The sequence below is a fragment of the Embiotoca jacksoni genome, unplaced genomic scaffold, assembly GCF_022577435.1.
Source record: "Embiotoca jacksoni isolate LCO1_2020_lvr unplaced genomic scaffold, fEmbJac1.0.p SCAF_20, whole genome shotgun sequence".
NCBI classification, from domain to species: domain Eukaryota; kingdom Metazoa; phylum Chordata; class Actinopteri; family Embiotocidae; genus Embiotoca; species Embiotoca jacksoni.
This window is the reverse complement of record NW_027185341.1, coordinates 9510094-9529154: the sequence shown is the minus strand read 5'-3', so window position 1 is coordinate 9529154 and position 19061 is coordinate 9510094. Positions and strand designations below refer to the sequence as shown.

The 19061-nt window shown below is 42.4% G+C and overlaps 1 protein-coding gene across 1 annotated transcript in view; it reads right to left on the bottom strand.

Moving 5' to 3' along the window:
- Positions 1-19061, bottom strand: part of cacna1g (calcium channel, voltage-dependent, T type, alpha 1G subunit) — a 182819-nt gene that overhangs the window by 109981 nt on the left and 53777 nt on the right. The window contains 5 exon segments of the mRNA XM_069156162.1: positions 10905-11305; positions 11992-12901; positions 13038-13130; positions 13682-13976; positions 18515-18674. Of these exon segments, the coding sequence (XP_069012263.1) occupies positions 10905-11305; positions 11992-12901; positions 13038-13130; positions 13682-13976; positions 18515-18674 (1859 nt within the window).

Genomic DNA, 19061 nt, shown 5'->3' with positions numbered 1-19061 from the left:
ATTCAATCTCTATTAATTGTGTAAACTTTTCCCTCGGGCTTTAAAAATGATGTCAAATCGTTCCTCTAAGCCAACAGCTAGTATGTTTTTTTTATTGTGTAATTACATCTCTGACAGTAATTTCTGTTAATTTAATTAATTAAATGATTGCCTTATTAGTTTTGGTCCCAAACTGTTTCGCCATCAAGGGGAGCCACATGTTTCGCCTCTTGGCTTTTTGCCTCTGCACATCTGTTAGTGGATCACTCTACTCTCATGATTTCACCTTTTTGCCCTTTAGCTGTCCGTCTTTTATCCTTATTCAAATATGCAAAAATGTTAGTGTAGTTTCCCTGCCTGTCAGCCCAGTCACCCATCGACTCTGACTGCATTTAATGAAATGTTAAGTATTTTCTGAATAAATAGCTGCTCTGTGAGCCGGAAAAAAGATCCAATCTGAGTTTAAGGGACAATGCAGAAAGGATGAAATGGCAGAGGCAGTGCAGGAACTCGAAAGAAGCATTTGCTAAATACAAGCAGCATGTTATTTGACATCTCACTGAACCAGGAAATAACAGAATCCATCATTTGATCACTCCATTGATTCTCCCTTTTTGATTTCATGGCCTTCAGAGCTGGAAAAGCCCTCGTTCTATAAACCCGGATTAGGAGCTGTTGTTTTGCCTTCGACGTCTTACCATTGTACAAATTAGAAAAACACTTTTCTTAGGCCTGTCTTGGAGAGAGGCCAGTGTTTTCAGATGCCAACTCTACATTCCTCCGGCAGGGCAGGATAAAAGCTGAATAAATATTGTCTCTGGTTGGAGCAAGAAGCAGAGCGAGAGGTTATTTTAACTGTCTCTCTGGGTTTAGCGGGGGAGAAGCAAACTTGTGCATGAGCACAGTGCAGCATGGGAACATATCAAAAAGCCATCAACACATAAAACGCACTGTATACATTTATTTTATCACTTATGGAAATACAAAAAAAAGTCATAACTCTAATCTTAAAATTTTTAAATTTCGGCGTGCTTTTATTTTGAAGGGAGACAACAAGGAAGAGGCTGAATCATAGCCAGAAGAACAGACACCCCCAATCACAACAAAATTCAAAGAGCCTTAAAGGACACGTTCAACTTTTTTCAAGTCTATCTTAAATCAAGTGGCAGGTGCTCATACAACAGCCCCTGACTTCCTTTGGAAATAATATTTTAATAAACAGAAAGGATTATCACAGCAAGTAAAGACTATTTGAGTGTATTGATGGTCTCCTGACTGTGACCCTCTCCTTTAACATCCTCAGTGAAGTATTTATTCTGCAGGGAAAAAAATGTAAGCTTTCTATTATTGTGCCTTTCCCACTCACAGCTACTGTTGCAACTGGCAGGTTTTTCTTCCAATCTGTCATTCCCACTAGCCTCAGAAAACTGTGTGGTTTGGGCTAATTAGCAATAGATAAACTAAAATGGTGACTGTGGTCAATATTATGACTGGTAAATACGTTTTTATAAGCACTTATCCTGGCTGAGTTTTTGTCTTGTTAAACTCACTACTTTAACTCCAACAGATAAAACAACAACAACATCACTCACTTTTTAAAATACTACACTACAAAAAAGCTACAACAAAAAGAGATTGAATTTGAGGAGATGATGACTTAATATCATTGAACTGATCTGTCCATGCAGCTGGTTCATTCTAATTGATATTAAAATAAACTGGTTCCACTGTCGAAATAATAAACTCTCAGAAGTGTTCAAAGGTTTGAAATTGGTAGAAAATGTTTTTTTTTTTTTTCCTATTTCTTGAAATCAGACTTGCTACAACACAGTATTAAGTAAAACACACTGAATATTAGCAAATCATTCTCAATCAGGTTGGCTCAAATAGAAATAGATAGGTTTAAACCCATATTTAATTTCAAATTAGACTTCAATCTTTTCCAGAATCTGCACAATATACCATGAACTCAAAGACAGAAACTCATACATAACTTTTAGAACAAGTATATTTATCTCATGTCCAGATCTAAGAAAAGGAAACGCAACAATTTGGGATCTTCTCATCCTGACGTACTGCTTAAAATAAAGCTTCTAGCATTATGAAGTATATGTTTTACAGACATGTTCTTTTGTATCTTGTTAAAAGTAACTCAAATAAAAGAGAAAACAAGTGACATTCACACTTGTTTTTCCACACTAAAAATAAGACCAGCTGGATTTCAAAGCTAAATATCAGGATTTTTCTTCAGATCCAGTTTTTTGCAGTGTAAAGAGGAAGACCTACATCTTCCACTGCCACGTGTGATGGTAGCAGCCATATGACGATTCCACTGTTCAGTCTGTTACACATCACTAATGCAAAGCAGAGCAAAGTTGCATGCACATCTTTTTTTCTCTTTTTTTGTTATTTCAAATGGGGGTTAATGATGGTTGATGCTTTGTTTTCACATTCTTTCAACTTCTAACATTTGCACATGCAGTGAGTGTAACTCGACCCCTAAACCCTCTCTGCTCTGCTCAAAGTCAAGCTTCCCTTCCCAACCTCATAAAGTGATCAAACAAACTGTACAAACACCGACATGCATCACTCAGAAGTTCACAGACCAACTCTGTGTGTGCTTCCTTCTTCAAGTGAATACTTTCCAGCTCAATAAAGTCAAAACGCCGCCGCAGCGGGCAGTGCGGGCTGAGTGACCCCAAAGTGACTTCAGATCACTTTGTGCTCATGTACCAGCTCACACGCTGAGCTCATATTCATGTCAGCGCTAAAAAGCTCCCACTGTAACAGCAATTTCCAAAAACAGGAACCATGCATTTTGCCCCGCTGTTCCCTCGACACCTCGGTCTGTTTCTGCGCCTCTTAGCTTCGACTCACTACTCCGGCGTCCGCGCCGTTCGTCGAGGGAGCGGCGAGACTGACGGCAGCGCTGGGGAGAAAAGACGCCGGACGCACGCTGCCTCTGTAAGGAGGAAGTTCCTTATGTGAAGCGAGAGGGAGGTTGACCTTCCCGAGTAAACAGACTATGGGCCGTGTCACATAGTTGGCAGCCGCACAACTATTCCATCAGCTCCACCATAAATGGTAACGCTCTTAAACTGCGCCGGGAGATAAAGCAGACACCCTCTCCGTGCTCATCCCAACCCGTCCTCCTCCACTCTTACCCCTTCACCTCCGCAGTCCTCACACTCTACTTATCCCCATCCAACACTCTATTTAATCATCTTTTTGTCCCTCCATCTTGCCCGCTCTGCAGGGAGCACGTGTGCACCCTTTTGAGCGATTGTGTGTACGTATGCATTGAGGAGATAGGAGGCCGACACGAGGAGGCACTGCTTTGTGTCATGGACAGCGAGGAAGTGGAGCTTCATACTTCCTGACAGGCAGCAGTGTAGCAACACGTCTGCGTTCGGAGGACACGCGTGTTGGATGCGCGGTGTCTGTTATGGTCTCTCGTCCCCAGTGCCAGATCCAGTTGCAAGTCTGGAGCTAAAAAGTCAATACTCGTCAGTCTCAGAGCAGAATTTAAAGCTCGCGAGTCACAGCCAAAAAGTATTACATCTTCTCCTTCATCACAGTAACGAGTAAATATTCTGGAGGGAGATAAAACAATTGAGGTGGTTCCTAATTTGATTTACGCAGGAGTGTGTGGTTAATGCAAGACATATTCCTGCCAATGGTGTCTTAGAGCAATCTGGCAGCAAGAAATACTGACAACCAGCACAGGTTTTAAAGTAATTAAAAAAAAGATTATCAAAAACTGAGAACCACTGAAATATGTAAACATAATTGGGTGGGGACACGGCTCGACTCAACTCAACTTAAACGTTACTTTTTTGAGGTAACATTTTTGTTGACCGATGGCCAAAATCCGATCAATTTTCAAAAGTACTCGATTTGATGTATTTGTACTGTAGTTGACGATTTCCATTTCATGCAACTTTATACTTTACTCCACTAAATCTCAGATTAAAAAGACAAACATGCACCTCAGGTCAGGTTACCTGGCGCCGCGCTAGTGGCAGCCTGCTGCAGCAGCTCCCCCCTGAGAGCCCCCCTGCTGTAGTGAAGAAATTTCCCCTCGGGGATTAATAAAGTGAATAAAATCAAAAAAAAAAAATCAAACGCTGTATATTTAAATCTAGTGATTTCAAATTGTAATTTGTCTGATAAACAGAAAGAGATGTTCCTTTATAGGTTCAGAAAAGTCTCCTTAACTCAAAGCCAAATCAATTACTTTAAATCCCACTTGGATTAGCTGGAAAATGCATTGTTTTTCTGAGCTTGTTGACTTTTAGGAGATATGTGGTTCTTCCCGAACAGACCGATATTAATATAATGATGTTGATCATGATGATGATGATCTCATGGAACAAAATGAACTACAACTAACCAACAGTTCATAAAATGATTAGAATGAACGCAACCCTAAATAACTGCAGCTCTTAAATACATATTAATTCAACAATAATATTAACCCAGTAACATCATATATAATACTTAAAAACTGAAAATTTACTGCATGTGTACTTTTACTTTGATACTTTAAATACATTTTTCTGATAATGGTTTTACTGGAGTAAAGTTTTAAATACATGACATTTACTTGTAATGTAGTATTTTCAGTGTAGTATGTAGTACTTTTACTTGAGTAAAGGACACAAATACTTTGTCCACCACTGCCAGTATCCAATCATCACACTGTAGATAACTTTGTCATAAACATTTGCTGACTACATTTACAACATTCAAAGGGTGTCATTTGAAGTTGAGGGGCTGCCACTGTGTTTTCACAGCTTTAGAATTATTCTTGACAATAGAGAAAATAGTCTGTGGCGAGTAAATGGAAACGACAATCACAGTGACTGTGAAATCCACACACACACGCAAACAAACACAATCTCAAATGAACACCATCGTTTATGACTGATAAGCCCATTATATAGTCTGTAATTAGCTCCATCGGAGATATTGATTGGCTTTTACAAATAGGTTGTGCCTGAAGTTAGATTCACGTGTGTTACAGTCGACGTTCTGCACGTTTCTCTCTCAATCAATTATTCATCAGGGTGGTTATTTTATCTTCATAAATTCTCCTTACGGCACAGTCAGAACTTTACAACCTTATTTGCATCTGAATGAGGCATAATACCAGATCTATTATGTGCATGTATGTGGGTGAGTATCATCCATTTAGAGAACAGGAGAGGGGGAATGGAAAACAGGTCAACTTGATCGATAAGCTGTTACATTCAATTTATCTGAAACACTGCATCATAAAGGAACGGTTTTCTTTGACTTACATTCAGCAGATGATTCATGGGAGGTTTTATCTCTATCCATTAGAGAAGTATGCGGATTATGATCCATAATTATGATATCTATGATACATCCACTTTGCCTCAGGCACAAGACAGATGAACGATGCATGAAGAATGAACAACAAAATATTCAACATCATTCAGTTAATAACTGTTATTAACAAATCGTTAAGTTATTAACAAGTTATTGGCAGAATTTTGTATTGCTAACTCAATATTTTTCCATCCATGATGCCATATTTATAAAATATGTACATTAGAAAAACATGAATACCAACACATTCTGTTCCTTTACTTTGACTATTGACAGTAATACCAGTTGATTGTCGTACTGTACGGGAGAAGTGATCTAATTAGTGCTGTTAAGGAAGTCACTATGTTTGTAAGGTTCTTCCAGCGATAGCAGTTATTAAAGGATAATTCCAGTTTGTTTCAACCTGCAGGATGTCCCATTAATGTGCCTACTAGGAGTCTATAGGTCACTCTCCAGATCCACAGCAGATATTTAGGGAAACAATATGACAGCATGTAAATGACACACTGCATATGAGGGGGGCGGGGAGGGGGGCGTTGAAAAGAAAAAAACATGATTCTCACGTAAATAAAAAAATAAAAATAAAAATAAAAATAAACATTTGTTTTTGAGTCTGACAAAAGAAAATTGATATTTGACAGTTTTGCTAATTGCAAATGATTGCATTGGATTTCCATCCAACAGCGGGTTACATAATGATGCTGCCAATTCATCCATGTGCACGCCACACATGAGGCAACCCCCCACCGAGTCGACCTTCTTGCTAACTTCCGAGCTCACCACCCATCAAAAGAAGGTTAGCTTCCTAAGCTAGCCAGTTACTTTTCAACCATTGAAAGTTAACTTGATTTAAATCAACGTTTATTCATAAATAAAAAAAATGGATTTAAACAAATTTTTATTTCAACTTTACAGACCGGATTAAGATGCTCCACGAGCCGGTTCCTGCCCTTGGGCCACATTGTGCCCATGCAAGGTAAATGCTTAAAATAATGTTGACCATTAACTTTTAAACTCTACAAAATGATCTATACACCTACATGACACTTCTGTCATTGACATATGGCTATAATCCCGGCTGAAGCTGTGTAGCACTGAGCTCAGCAGCTGAAGCTACAAACACTGTCTTTAGTCAAACTACTTTTACAGTAAAAGTGGTAGCCACATGGGGTTCACACTGTGTGGGAGACTCCAGGAACAAACTTGGCTGAAGGATGTATGGAAACTGAAACCCCGGCTCTTCTCCATGTGCACAGAATTACAGAGACATCAGACGCTTACTGATCCTCATGTCTATTGGATGTCGATGGGCTTGCAATCAATGAAGCGTCTCACTTAAGTTTTCAGCAGCCTGTCTGGAGACACGGAGGATTTAGGTTACCCAAACTAGGAAAGACTACTTAAGAAAGAACAGGACAAGCTGGAAAGGTGTATGAAGAAAGAGAAGTAAAAGAGGTGAACAAAAAGGGAAAAAAAAGTGAAGTGACAAGAAAAGTAGAAGCGGTACAAGTGGAAGATAATTTGACAACAAGCGAGGAGGACAAGAGGAAGAAAAGGCAGAATAAGAAGAAAAAGGTATGAGCAAAAACTCAAGGAAAAAAGCCAAGAAAAAAAAAGGATGAGCGAAAGGTGGAGTCTAGAAAGCTATAAAACCTTCCCTCTCTCTCTGTTTGTGTGTGAGAGAGCGTGTGTGTCTTTGTGCTGAGGATGCTTGGCATCTGGAGATGTTTATAGGCACTGGGTCAGAGACCAAAAGTAACCCCGTAAAACCTGGCCCGGCTTCAATCTCCTACTAAACACCTACACTCACCAACAAACACAACAGTTGTGCCACTTACTTATACTTGTGTTATCTAACTTTACACCAAATCACACATGCCAAAAACCCAACCCACGACAATAGCCTCAAACACAATGCGTACCTCGACACTGAAACCTGCACTTGGCAAACTGTTTTATGTTCTCTGTAAAGAACACTCATGAGAACATCATAGGAGGAAACTGCACAGCGGAAACCAAAAAATGTGATATTAGGACAGATCACAGATGTGAACATTGGAGTAAATCCACCCTGCTATATGTTTTTACTGGTAGAGTGATTACTAAAGTGAAGGGGCATTTCAGGCAATCAAATCTAGTTTTACCAAAGCTGAAAAAGCAACAAGAGACCTGTGTCTTCAAATACATTAATATACCTGCCTTTTGCTTTACCATAAATGCTTTGTTGGACATTTAACTGTACTGTACATTTACTGCTGATGTTTTCATAGCAGATGTGTGGTCTTCTTACGCTGTATTGGACTTGGAATACCAGTTCCATGAACATTAAGGTCTCAATTACTCACAAACTTTCCCAAATGTAAAAGTTCACCCGGTGCTTTGTAACTGCTGTTTTCAGCAGGGTCAAACCTCTGGGAAGACTGTAAATTATTCCACTTAAGTATCACAAGCGTAATAGACCCAAACCCTTAAACAAAGCCTGGACTTCATCAACGGCCCATCGTTCTTAAAATCTCTTGGGTGGCTCCTTGGAGCAGGTCGAGTGCTTTGAATCAGTGTTGATTTTGTCCATGACCATGATCTGTCTTTAAACTTAACTAAGAGCTTTCAATTGCACAAACATAAGAATAAAAACATTTGCACACTTTGGCTGCCTGGAGCAGATACTGAAGGGAAACCAAAGGGAATTAAAACTGCAAGCAGTGATCATATCCCTGCTTAAAGTTGCTATTGTTGTCTCGTTTCCTGTCTCCAGCAAGGGGCGCTACGACTATGATGAAATATTACTATCAGGTGTCTTCAGGGCAACACATCAGATGTATGGTCTCACCACGCCGGATGTATGTGACACGTTTCGTAAGGTTTCAAGCATCCTTTGACCTTAAACATCAACTTCCTGTGTCACAGTGAAACATCAAACTTTGCCGCATCGCCACAGCAACGCCCTTTGACAAAGTAGAACGCATTTCTCAATATATTATCAACCACGTTTAAGCTATTCTGACCTGACTTTAGGTTCATGTGATCAACCAGCTCGACGTAGCATATGGAAGTATGAAATATTTAATTTCCAGTTGCCAACAGGGGGCGCTATGACTCTGAGCGAATATTACCCCAGAGGTGTCTTCAGCACGGGGCTGTTATGATACCTGTAATGAGAAGTTCGGTCCATGCACATAAGATTTAAAGCAACTTGTAGTTTCATGGCGAGACGCTCAAAATGGCCGCCACATCACGGGCACATGAAAACAAATTCTTTTGATGACTTTTCATCCCAAACATGTTAACAGTAAACTGACTCAATTTCAAGTCGGTCCGACAAAATCCCTAGAAGTTCATTAAAGTACATGTGCAAATTGCCAAAAATGGCAACTAAATTCAAAATGGTGGACTTCCTGTTGAGTTGACGTAACGGTGCAATGTAACTTTTTTGTGCGTCGAGGTGTGATACACGTGTCCACCGGATTTAAGGCATGTACGTAAATGTGGCCGCCGGGGCATCTCTTTAGGGGGCGCTAGCGAGCCGTTTGGCCACGTCCACTCACGACTCCACTAGAATACGAAATTTTTCGCCGGAAGAGATGTGTGTACCAACTTTCATGAGTTTTTGAATATGATAAAGCCTCCAAAAATGCAGTTCTTCGCGGAGAAAAATAAGGAATGAGAATAATAATTTTACGAATAACAATAGGGCTTTCGCACCTTCGGTGCTCGGGCCCCATTAAATCAACATTTAGAAGGATACAGACACATCCAACATATCCTCACCTCCTCAAACTTTAGGCAGGCATATTTCCTATATAAGATATTGCCAATCAGTTGGCAAACAGAATCTTATGAAGACAGGGCTGCCACTGGGGTTGTACCGATCCAACAGATTGGTATTGGCACTGATCCTGATCGGGTATCGGACATGGCATGGCTGGTCAATATTAAAGACAGCTAATACTGAATGTCAGTTTTGCACTGATTCAGTCACAGCAGGACGTGTTTTTGGGGCTACAGGAATGTTCGGCTTTGTGTTGCAATGAGGTTAGAGAATTTGAAAGAGAGTACTGATATCTCATCATTGCTCTCTTTTGGATTTGGGTTTAGATACTGAAACTTGTATTGGGAGAGAAAAAGTTGGATTGATGTATCATAGCTAATCACTGGCATCAAGACATCCATCTTACCTCACATTTGCCTTTTTCAACCTCATGTCTAAATTTACTGCAGAAGGTCTTTATCTGCATACATATTGTGACCTTAATCCATTAAGACTGGATGTTGCCTTTGCGTGTAAATACCTTTTCATACAAGGTGCAGCGTGAACGCGTTTCACATGACACATGGGACCTTATTGCTGTGTCTGGCTACAGATCATGTATACACTTGACAGAGGCGGTCACTGCGTGAGCGTGACGTTACATCATTGGTTGGCCAGATGCTGCAACTTCCTGCATCCGTTTCACCTTAAAAGCTGTTATTTCAAATTAAAAGCCCTCAAGTGTTTCATACAAGGTACAGGCATATTCTAGGTCTTGACCTAGTCTTGTTCTTACAGTTAAATACTTTAACAATTTTTTTTGTTTTGGAATTTTTAAATAATTCGTTAGGGCAAATGCAATAATTTCCAAGTAAAGCCAAAGCTTTCAAAGGTTTATTATTACATGATTCTATTTGAGGTTGAGAAAAAAGGGTTTTAGTTAAGGCTGACAAGGAGGATTTAAGAGGTTAGTTTTAAAAGGGTCCTATGTTTTATTATGTTTCTTAAGTGGGCGCCTTAGATCACCAAGGGCTAACATAAAAATTAGCTGGGTGGAGCTGTCAACAAATGCACGTCCCCAAGATAAAGGGAAGTGAATATCTTTCTTTGCCGGTGAAAAAGACGACTGTAGCTCTGCTGATGGACAGCAGGATGACTTGAAAATAGGTGACCACTACACATGTTCAGCAGATTGCTTCCTTTGAAAGATACTGCCTTCCCACCTGGTTGACATCTGACCACTGAGTGTCAGACCATCTCCAGATGTGGTCTTCCCAGCGTGCTGCATGCATTTACACCTTACATTACCACGCTTTGTCCTTATCCAGATCATCTGTCGTGATACAGATAGCATGGTAATATCAGGTGTAAATTGGGTCAAAGAGAAAGATGCAAGGGAATGAAAAAAAACTGCAGATTGAGAGTGAAAGAGCCAGAAAATCTCTGTCAGATGTTGTCAGGCCTTCCCCATCGCTCTCTCCCTCTTTACCGTCTGTCTCTAATACTCGCTCTTTCTTTGAGTTCTTCTCTCTCACATGGCTGTAATTATGCTTGTGTAAACAAGAGACCAGCGAGAGACATCAGGAATTCCAGTTGGGCCTGTGGGAGCAGTGTTGCTTGCACAATCACACAGAATGACACACACAAACGCAAAGGATGTACAAACTAAACTAATACCTTCCTACGGTCTTTCATTGTATCTTATCTGTCTGCCCATTATGCATGAGATTATTTCCCATTGCAAACTCTAGGCATTCAGGTTTGCCATCCAGCAGCAAACCCCACACACTCACACTTTTGCTAGAAAGACATATACACTAACCTGTTCGTGGTACTCGATTCCCATGCTCAGAGTATTGATCAGAATGGCGATCATAATCCCACGACCGAAGTACTTGCTGTCCACAATCTTCCTGAATGTGTCGCACACCAGCCTCCAGAAGTGAACCACCTTGGCTGCGGTTTTGCCCAGCCTTCGGTGCCTCTTCCTGGGCTGCCGACTGTCTCTCCTGTCCCTGTGGTGGTGGTCCTGGGTGAACTCGTAAACGCCCTCGCTGTCCGAGTCGCCGGGCGTCTCGTTGCCCTCGGTGCCACCCTCCAGTTCGTTCGCCAGGGCCTTGGCGCAGTAGGGGCAGCTCTCGGGGTCCAGTGTCAGGGCGGCCGTGTCCATGGCACTGCTGGTGGTGCTGAGGTCACGAGCCGACAGCTGGCACGAGAGCTGGGCTGCAGCCGAGTGAGAAAAGGTCAGATGGAGAAACTGAGACGAAGAGAAGGGTAGTGCAGAGAAATCAGCGTGATTGGGGTCAATTACATAAATCACGTGGTTTACACAAAAATTTCACATCCAATAAAAGAAATCTGTTGTGAATAACAATATTTTTAGACAATAGCGTGCGTGTCAGAGGATGTGTGCTTGACGGTGATGGGCAGTGTGTGCTGTATGACTAATGCCTTGTCTCCACAGCCCGTGCTCTGGTCTATCTGGCCGGCAGCCAACTCTTCCACCGTGTGTACAACCTGGACATCTTGACTTTTTGCTGAGACTGTTGCCTTTTAGAACTTGGCTCAGGTCGAACAAAGCTGGCGGCGAGCTCGGACATGAGGGATTAACATTTATTGACTGTAATTAGCACTCTTTCTGTCTGTCAGGGAAAAAAATACCTGTCTGGACAGTGTTAGTTTGAGGCTTAGTCACTACAAATCGATTCCTCACCGCACCAAATAGCTGATTGCAGAAAAAGGAACCCTTCCACTGGTGTGTCAATTAATTTGCCTCAACACTGATATGGAAATCAAACACTGATTCTGAGTGAATGAGATACTCTTGTTATTCTTAAACCCTGCTTGCCTTCCAGTATTTTACTCGGTACTATCTGTGACTTCAGCTGTGTTGGGTGTGTTATCTTTACCTGTTGGAGCGTCTGTGTCCACCAGAAGGGACGGCCGTCTCTCCAGGGGCATGGGTGGGATATTGAGGTTGAAGTTGATATTCGACAGGGTGCTGGCAGCGGCACTGCCTCGCCTAGACTCTGCCAGGGCTCGAGCCTGGAGGGTGGGGTAGTTCTTCGGTCCCGGAGCGGCAAAGGGCACCGAGTTCCGCTTCATGATCCTGGACGTAGGAGCCGGAGCCAGGGCGAACAATCCTGGAGCCGTTCCCGGGTTGGTGGGGGAGGGAGTACAACGGTGAGTTTCTATGTTGAGGACACTGGAAACTAAAGAGGAATCTGCAGCCCCGACTGCGGGATTTGACAAAATGGCGATGTTTGTGTCGGAGATCGCTGCTGTAACAGAAGAGAGTGGCGCCAAAGCAAGATGCCCGCTGCCGGTTGTTGCTACGAGGGTCCCTCTGTTGTTGTTATGAGCCCCGGCCTCCACATCCCGACCCTCCAGACACCTGATGCTCCCGGCTCCCCTCACGCTACCATTCCCTAGGTGGTAGTGATGGTGGTGGTGATGATGGTGCACCATGTAATTAACCGACACCGACCCCTGCCTGGAGGACTTCCGCCTCCTCCTCTGGCTCTGGCCGCGGTGGGGCTCCGTGGGCGGGGGCGTTGCGGCGATGTTGAGCCCGGCGCGACGAGCCAAGAACCTGCAGATATGAGCCACTTGCTTGGCCCCCTTGCGGATGATGTGGACCAGGTACTTGAGCAGCTCGTCATAGCAGGAGCCCGGCTCGGAGATGGAGGCCAGAGTGCTGGCGTTGGACATGAAGCGCACCCGTTGCTCCTTCATCAGCTGGCTCTCCCTCTGCTTGGTCTCTGAGAACTGAGTGGCGATGACCACCAGGCACAGGTTGATCATGAAGAACGAGCCAATCTAAGGGCAAGGACACGGTAGATGATATTGTAGTGAACGGACGCTAATGAACACCCATCCCGCAGTGACCCACTTGTTCAATCATCAGCAGACACACACACACACAAAGCTGTTGGCACCGAGAGGTGGCACTTACAATGATGAGTAGGATGAAGTAGATGAAGTTGTAGAAGGAGTGAGCATCCATCACGAAGTACATGATGTCCACCCAGCCCTCCAAGGTAATCACCTGAAAAGGGACATAGGCAGTAAAGTACAGAAAGACAATTAAAAAAAAAAAAGATCAGCCAATAGAAAATATAAACCAAATCGAGAGTAGAATTAAAAATAGAACTTGAAAGAGACCATGCTTAACAGTCCAGAGTGTTCCAAATACCAAGACTCAGCAGACGACTAATCCCCAACATTTCTCTTGTGGGCTTTACCCCACACAGGCTTTATCCCCCTCAGCTAGACAGCGATGAATGAGCACTTCATCAAAAGGCTTTTCAGATGATGTTGAGATAGCGAACAAATGGTGTGGAAAAATGAGTCTACAGTGCGATGGTGAGGCTGAGGTGACCTGCTAATCTTCAAAAGCCTTATTTCATTGATACACCAGCCTCTGGGGCAAGTAGGCTCCCTGTCTCCCTCGTTGTGTCTATTTGGTACAAAGGGATTGTGCATCATCCCTACCCATATACAGTATGTTCCCCACTGCAGAAAAACTGTTGATTTAGTTGCTAGTCTTCAGCCTGATCTGACTGCTTTATGAACTCATCTGTGATTAGCTGCCCTTACCTGAAAGATGGCGATCCAGGCGTAGCAGATGTTGTCGAAGTTGATGGCGTTCTTGAAGGGGTTGATGGAACCAGCGGAGCAATTGGTGTAGTACTGGTTCCAGTTGACACAGGTGGTGTTGTCGGTGCTGTTGTAAGAGAACATGTCCAGGCTGCACTCCAAGCCGCCCTCCTCGTACAGCTTGGGAACCGAGCCGCAGTCCCTCATGCCGTTCTCTTTGGGCTGAGAGCAGATGAAGGGGTTCTCGTCGTCATTTTCGGTGTGGTAGTATTTCCCCAGCTCCACGGACAGAGGGCTGGGAGGAGGTAGAAGGGAAAATGGGACTGGTTGGAGACTAGACCAATTCATGGAGACTTAGTAAAAACATTTAAAACAGTAGTGGACTGGTGATGGATTTGCATCCAGATTTTTTTCCAAGTCTGAATTCCCCCCCAAAAAAATTACAGGAACTGTACCAAACACTTCCCTTAAAGTGAGATGTAAATAGGCAGCAACCCACCCCTTGGTTTGTGAATTGTCATTTTGAAGCCACAAGTGTGGCATTTTGGCCATCACCTTGTTTGTTTTGGAGCCAGACGTGACCATATTTGGATGAACTCGGGAGGATCGAGAGGTGGATCTGACTGAGAACCCAAGGACACTATGCTCGTCCACCAATACTGACTGCCCGCCAGGCATATTAGTCAAACCAGACACCCCCCCAACCATACTCTTTGAAGTGTAATACCTATGTAGCTCAATTCCAATTCTAGTTCAGGGTCTTCATATTATAGCCCTGCTGTATGGGAGGTGAATTGGAGAGGGTCTACGGAAATATAGATTTTAGGAATGTGTCTACAATAGCTCAATTTAATGGTATGACTCTGACTAAAGTGCAGAGAGGCCTGATTCATTTAAAATACAGCTATACTGTCAGAGTTCAAACTCCCATGCATTCATATGTAGCCCAGTTTAAACCCTTACTTTATTTAGTTAAAATAGCATTCCTTTAACACATCAATATTTAAACCACACACATTGAATGAAACACAGTCAACATTTATTACAACACAAACAGTAACCGACAGATAATAAAGAAACAGAATAATCCCCGGATTTGATCGTCAGTGTGATGGTACCTATGTAATGTTATGTAATGTGATGTAATGATATGGTACCATGTGATGTAATGTGATGGTACCATGTGATGTAATGATATGGTACCATGTGATGTAATGTGATGGTACCATGTGATGTAATGATATGGTACCATGTGATGTAATGTGATGGTACCGTAACGTTGGCGCGCTTCCTGGAGCTCATTTAAATCCTCCAGGGAAAGGAGTGGTCAGTACTGACTGTTCCTGAGAGAGCGGTACATAACAGTCTTTGCAAACCCTTTGTGTCCAGCAGGAGGCGCTGTGATGAAAGGACAATCCGTCCCGTGTCTCTGTCCCTCCCATGCAGCTCAGTTAGCAGCTTAGCTTGTTAGCAGCTAAGTCCAGACGGGGCAACACGGCTCACTGTCTGGTTTTATTTGACCCTCCACGGCTATAACAAACTCCGGTTCGATCTCGAACATCTAACCAACCATAAAACACGTGTTCCTGTAATGTACATCTGGAGCGACATCTCTGTCTCTTCATCGCTGTCTCTTCATCTCTGTCTCTTCACCTCTGTCTCTTCATCTCTATCTCTTCACCTCTGTCTCTTCACTTCTGTCTCTTCATCTCTATCTCTTCACCTCTGTCTCTTCACTTCTGTCTCTTCATCTCTATCTCTTCATCTCTGTCTCTTCATCTTTGTCTCTTCATCTCTGTCTCTTCACCTCTGTCTCTTCATCTCTGTCTCTTCACCTCTGTCTCTTCATCTCTGTCTCTTCACCTCTGTCTCTTCATCTCTATCTCTTCACCTCTGTCTCTTCACTTCTGTCTCTTCATCTCTATCTCTTCACCTCTGTCTCTTCATCTCTGTCTCTTCATCTCTGTCTCTTCATCTCTGTCTCTTCATCTCTGTCTCTTCACCTCTGTCTCTTCATCTCTGTCTCTTCAGACGTTTCTGTTCCTCTCTGCTTCGCGCGCTCCTCTCTTTAGCCCCGCCCCTAGTTCTCTCTGCTTGTTCTGATTGGCTGACAACACATCGACACCTGACCAACCAAAAGGTAAGGACAACGAGAGGTTCAAGGGCAACGCAAAACTGTAGGACACTTAAATACTTTTCCAACTGTACTTCTCTGCCCATGAACACAAATGTACTGTTTTACAGAAATGACAAAGAAACACATGTAAACGAATCAGCAGGGCGCAACGTCTAAATAATTATAGAATAATATTCAGAGTAACCAACAGAACACTGATCAGATAAAGTGAATTTAGTGAATGCCGCGGAAATGTTATTTCATGAGAGAACTTTGTAGCTTTTCAATGAAAGTCTATTTGAGCCAGAAGTTATTTTTGGAGGCAGCCCCTACTGTTCCTCAGTGGTATTGCACTTTAAGTCACTTCCACACTGGTTTCACTTTTTAGATCTTGACATCATTCTAATAGTTTTGAAAATATATCCATATCATACAAGAGTGGACCATTGGCTTTGGCGGAGGTCCGCATTCTCCAGGTGCTCTTCGAGTTGCTTAAGAACTCAAACTTTTTTTCTTTCATTAAAAAGAGTGAGACAATGTTGTTCCTCCTTTTCAAAAGCTTCACAACATTGCTTTAAGATTTGCTTAACCACGATTATAAAATGAGAAGAGATACCCCCAGGGTAACTGCTCACAACAAACAACTCAGAATCTATCAAATCAAGTAATGACTGGATTAAAAAAAAAACAATTCAGCATTAATTTACATTAGTTTGAAAGAATGTAGAAACTTGAGCAACCACATGTTACAAAACCACAAAACATTTGGCTCAAGGATACTTCAGGTTAAAAATGTGACTTGGAGGTTTTGCAAGACAAAAAAAAAAAAAAAGACAGTGATCAGACTCTTTGGGGAACCATCTCTTCCCAATATTCCTGCAGTCTGTTTTTGTTGCCACATTGAAGCAGTTTAAACGGCCATTTTTACGACCTGACGGTTTTGCCTTTGGATTCTGACTCGTCTTGGGCAGAATTCTAAAGTCTGCAGGTTTTCAATTCCACGCAAATACTACAGCAGCTGATTTCACTGATTAACATTCCCTCAAACAGAAAGGAGGAACTAATCAGAGGAGCCAGCTGTAGTTGTGCTGAAAAACCTGAGGGCCAAATACCTGAGCAGCATGCCACTGTGTGTATTGAGTGAGTTGGATGCGTATTCGCCTGCTGTAACACCTCTTGGCGTATCCGTCACGGTGCACTTCTCTGTCTGGCCTAAGTAGTGTGTGTCTGCTGATTGTGTAAAATCTGGCTGGTCTGTCAACACACACTCAGCTGGCAATTTTCGTTAATTGCACTGGCAGCGTCGCACATTTCGAGGGACCAGACCAGTCCATTTCCTCTTGGGCACCACTTCACACTCTCTTACTTATACGTTCTGAAAAGCTGTTTCACACTTTGGGACGATCTACGGGAGCATTTATCTGACTGATGAGCTCAGTATATTCCACGTTGGATTCATCAGACCCTGACGTGATGCACGGGAGGTGCTAATCTCAAATATTCTCAATCGGTCTAACAAATGTTACTGCCAGCGCAGTTAACAGCTGTTGCTAAGTAGGTAAAATACATATCCGTGATATTAGTTAAAGAAAAATGGAAGCAGCCATTAAAGCTGATGTTTATGACTGTGGGGAAGTACGGAGCCAAGCTTGTACGTCATTGATCTAACAAAGAGTTACAGACCCCTCTGATACAAGAAGAACGTCTAAAAATTGCCGATGATGACAAAAAAATATTCCGGCTCACATTATGCATGAACTTTCAATTACAGCTGGGAGGTGTCATAAATCCTATAGAGAGTAATGAAGCCGGGATGACACAGGGAACATGAATAAGTCATGTGTGCCCCTGTTCCATATAGCCCGGGCCACACGGGGTCTTTCTCATTATTCCTGTCTCTCGCCCATTCATCACTGGGAGGAGACTCTATAATCGCTAACTTCATTGACTTTAATGCGTGACCCAATTTGGTGAGCAGAGTCAAGGTTCACTGTCCAGATTTACCTTGACCCCCTGTTGTTTATCGCAGCTGTGTGAAGACAATAATAAATACATAAATCCTTTCACCTTGTGCACCTTTGAAGTAAATAAGAATTAGATCAATATGGGTTCTTGAAGGCTGCTATCAGCATCAATATTTTTGAATGAATAAAAAGCACTTTTATTCCGCAGACATTTTTTTTATATATATATAATTTGTATAATTTACTCTTTTATCCTTTTTAAAAGGACCATTTTAGTTACTTTGGTGTTAATTCTGTAGATTTATGTATCTCTTCACTATTATGGTGAACATTTGAGGTGAAACGGTATGAACAGTAGACCTGATCCAGACACTGTCAGAAGTTTATTTATGTCGATGTACTGGTCGTCCTGGGAGGAAAATACAAGAACACAAATTCCACCCGGAACTTTTATTCAGTGAAGCTTTGTTTAAATCCTCTCCGTTCTCAGACTACTTGTGTTTGTTTCACATCTTTTAGCTGATTTCACTGCTGTTTCAGGCATCAGTGGATAGAAACAATAGCCAAACGAAAGTCAGGGTCCTTATAAGTGGTAAATAAAAGAAGATTAAAATATGCAGTGTCTTAAATACATATCTATTATCAGTGGCCAAAGAAGTATTCAGCTTTTTGACATAAGTACCAGTACTGTACTATAAAAGGAATTCCTGCATTCATATATAATATTTATTTTTAAGAATAATGGGAACTCACAAGGAGAAGTTCTCTTTGACGAAGCAGCGGTTTCTGAGCAGGCCGGCCCACAGCTGGACGCCCACGATGCCGAATATGAAGAAGACGAAGAAGCAGAGCAGCAGCACGTTGCCCAGCATGGGCAGCGTGTCCAGCAGCAGGGTCACCAGGATACGCATACCTGAGAGAGGAGAGGCAGAGACGAGGTCAACGAGACGGCCAGCACACGGCACACTAATGGACCCGCATTGTGTGGATTCAAACCTCTTTCTCTTCAGTAGAAGAGACACTGAAAGCACATTTGTCAGAGCTGATATGAGTACCATCACTGAACACACCGGTCCATATGAGCACCTCTCACTTTACAGCCATTCACACTACTGGCCTATTACAACACACTTACAGGGACAGGACCACAATGAAATGTTTTATTCATCAGGTCAAATTATACACTTGCCAACAATAAAAATGAAATAATAATAATAAAAGCTATAAATAAAAGTCCACTGCACATCACACTCTATTAAATTCAGCATCTCCGTGTTTGATGTTTTATATTACTTACAGT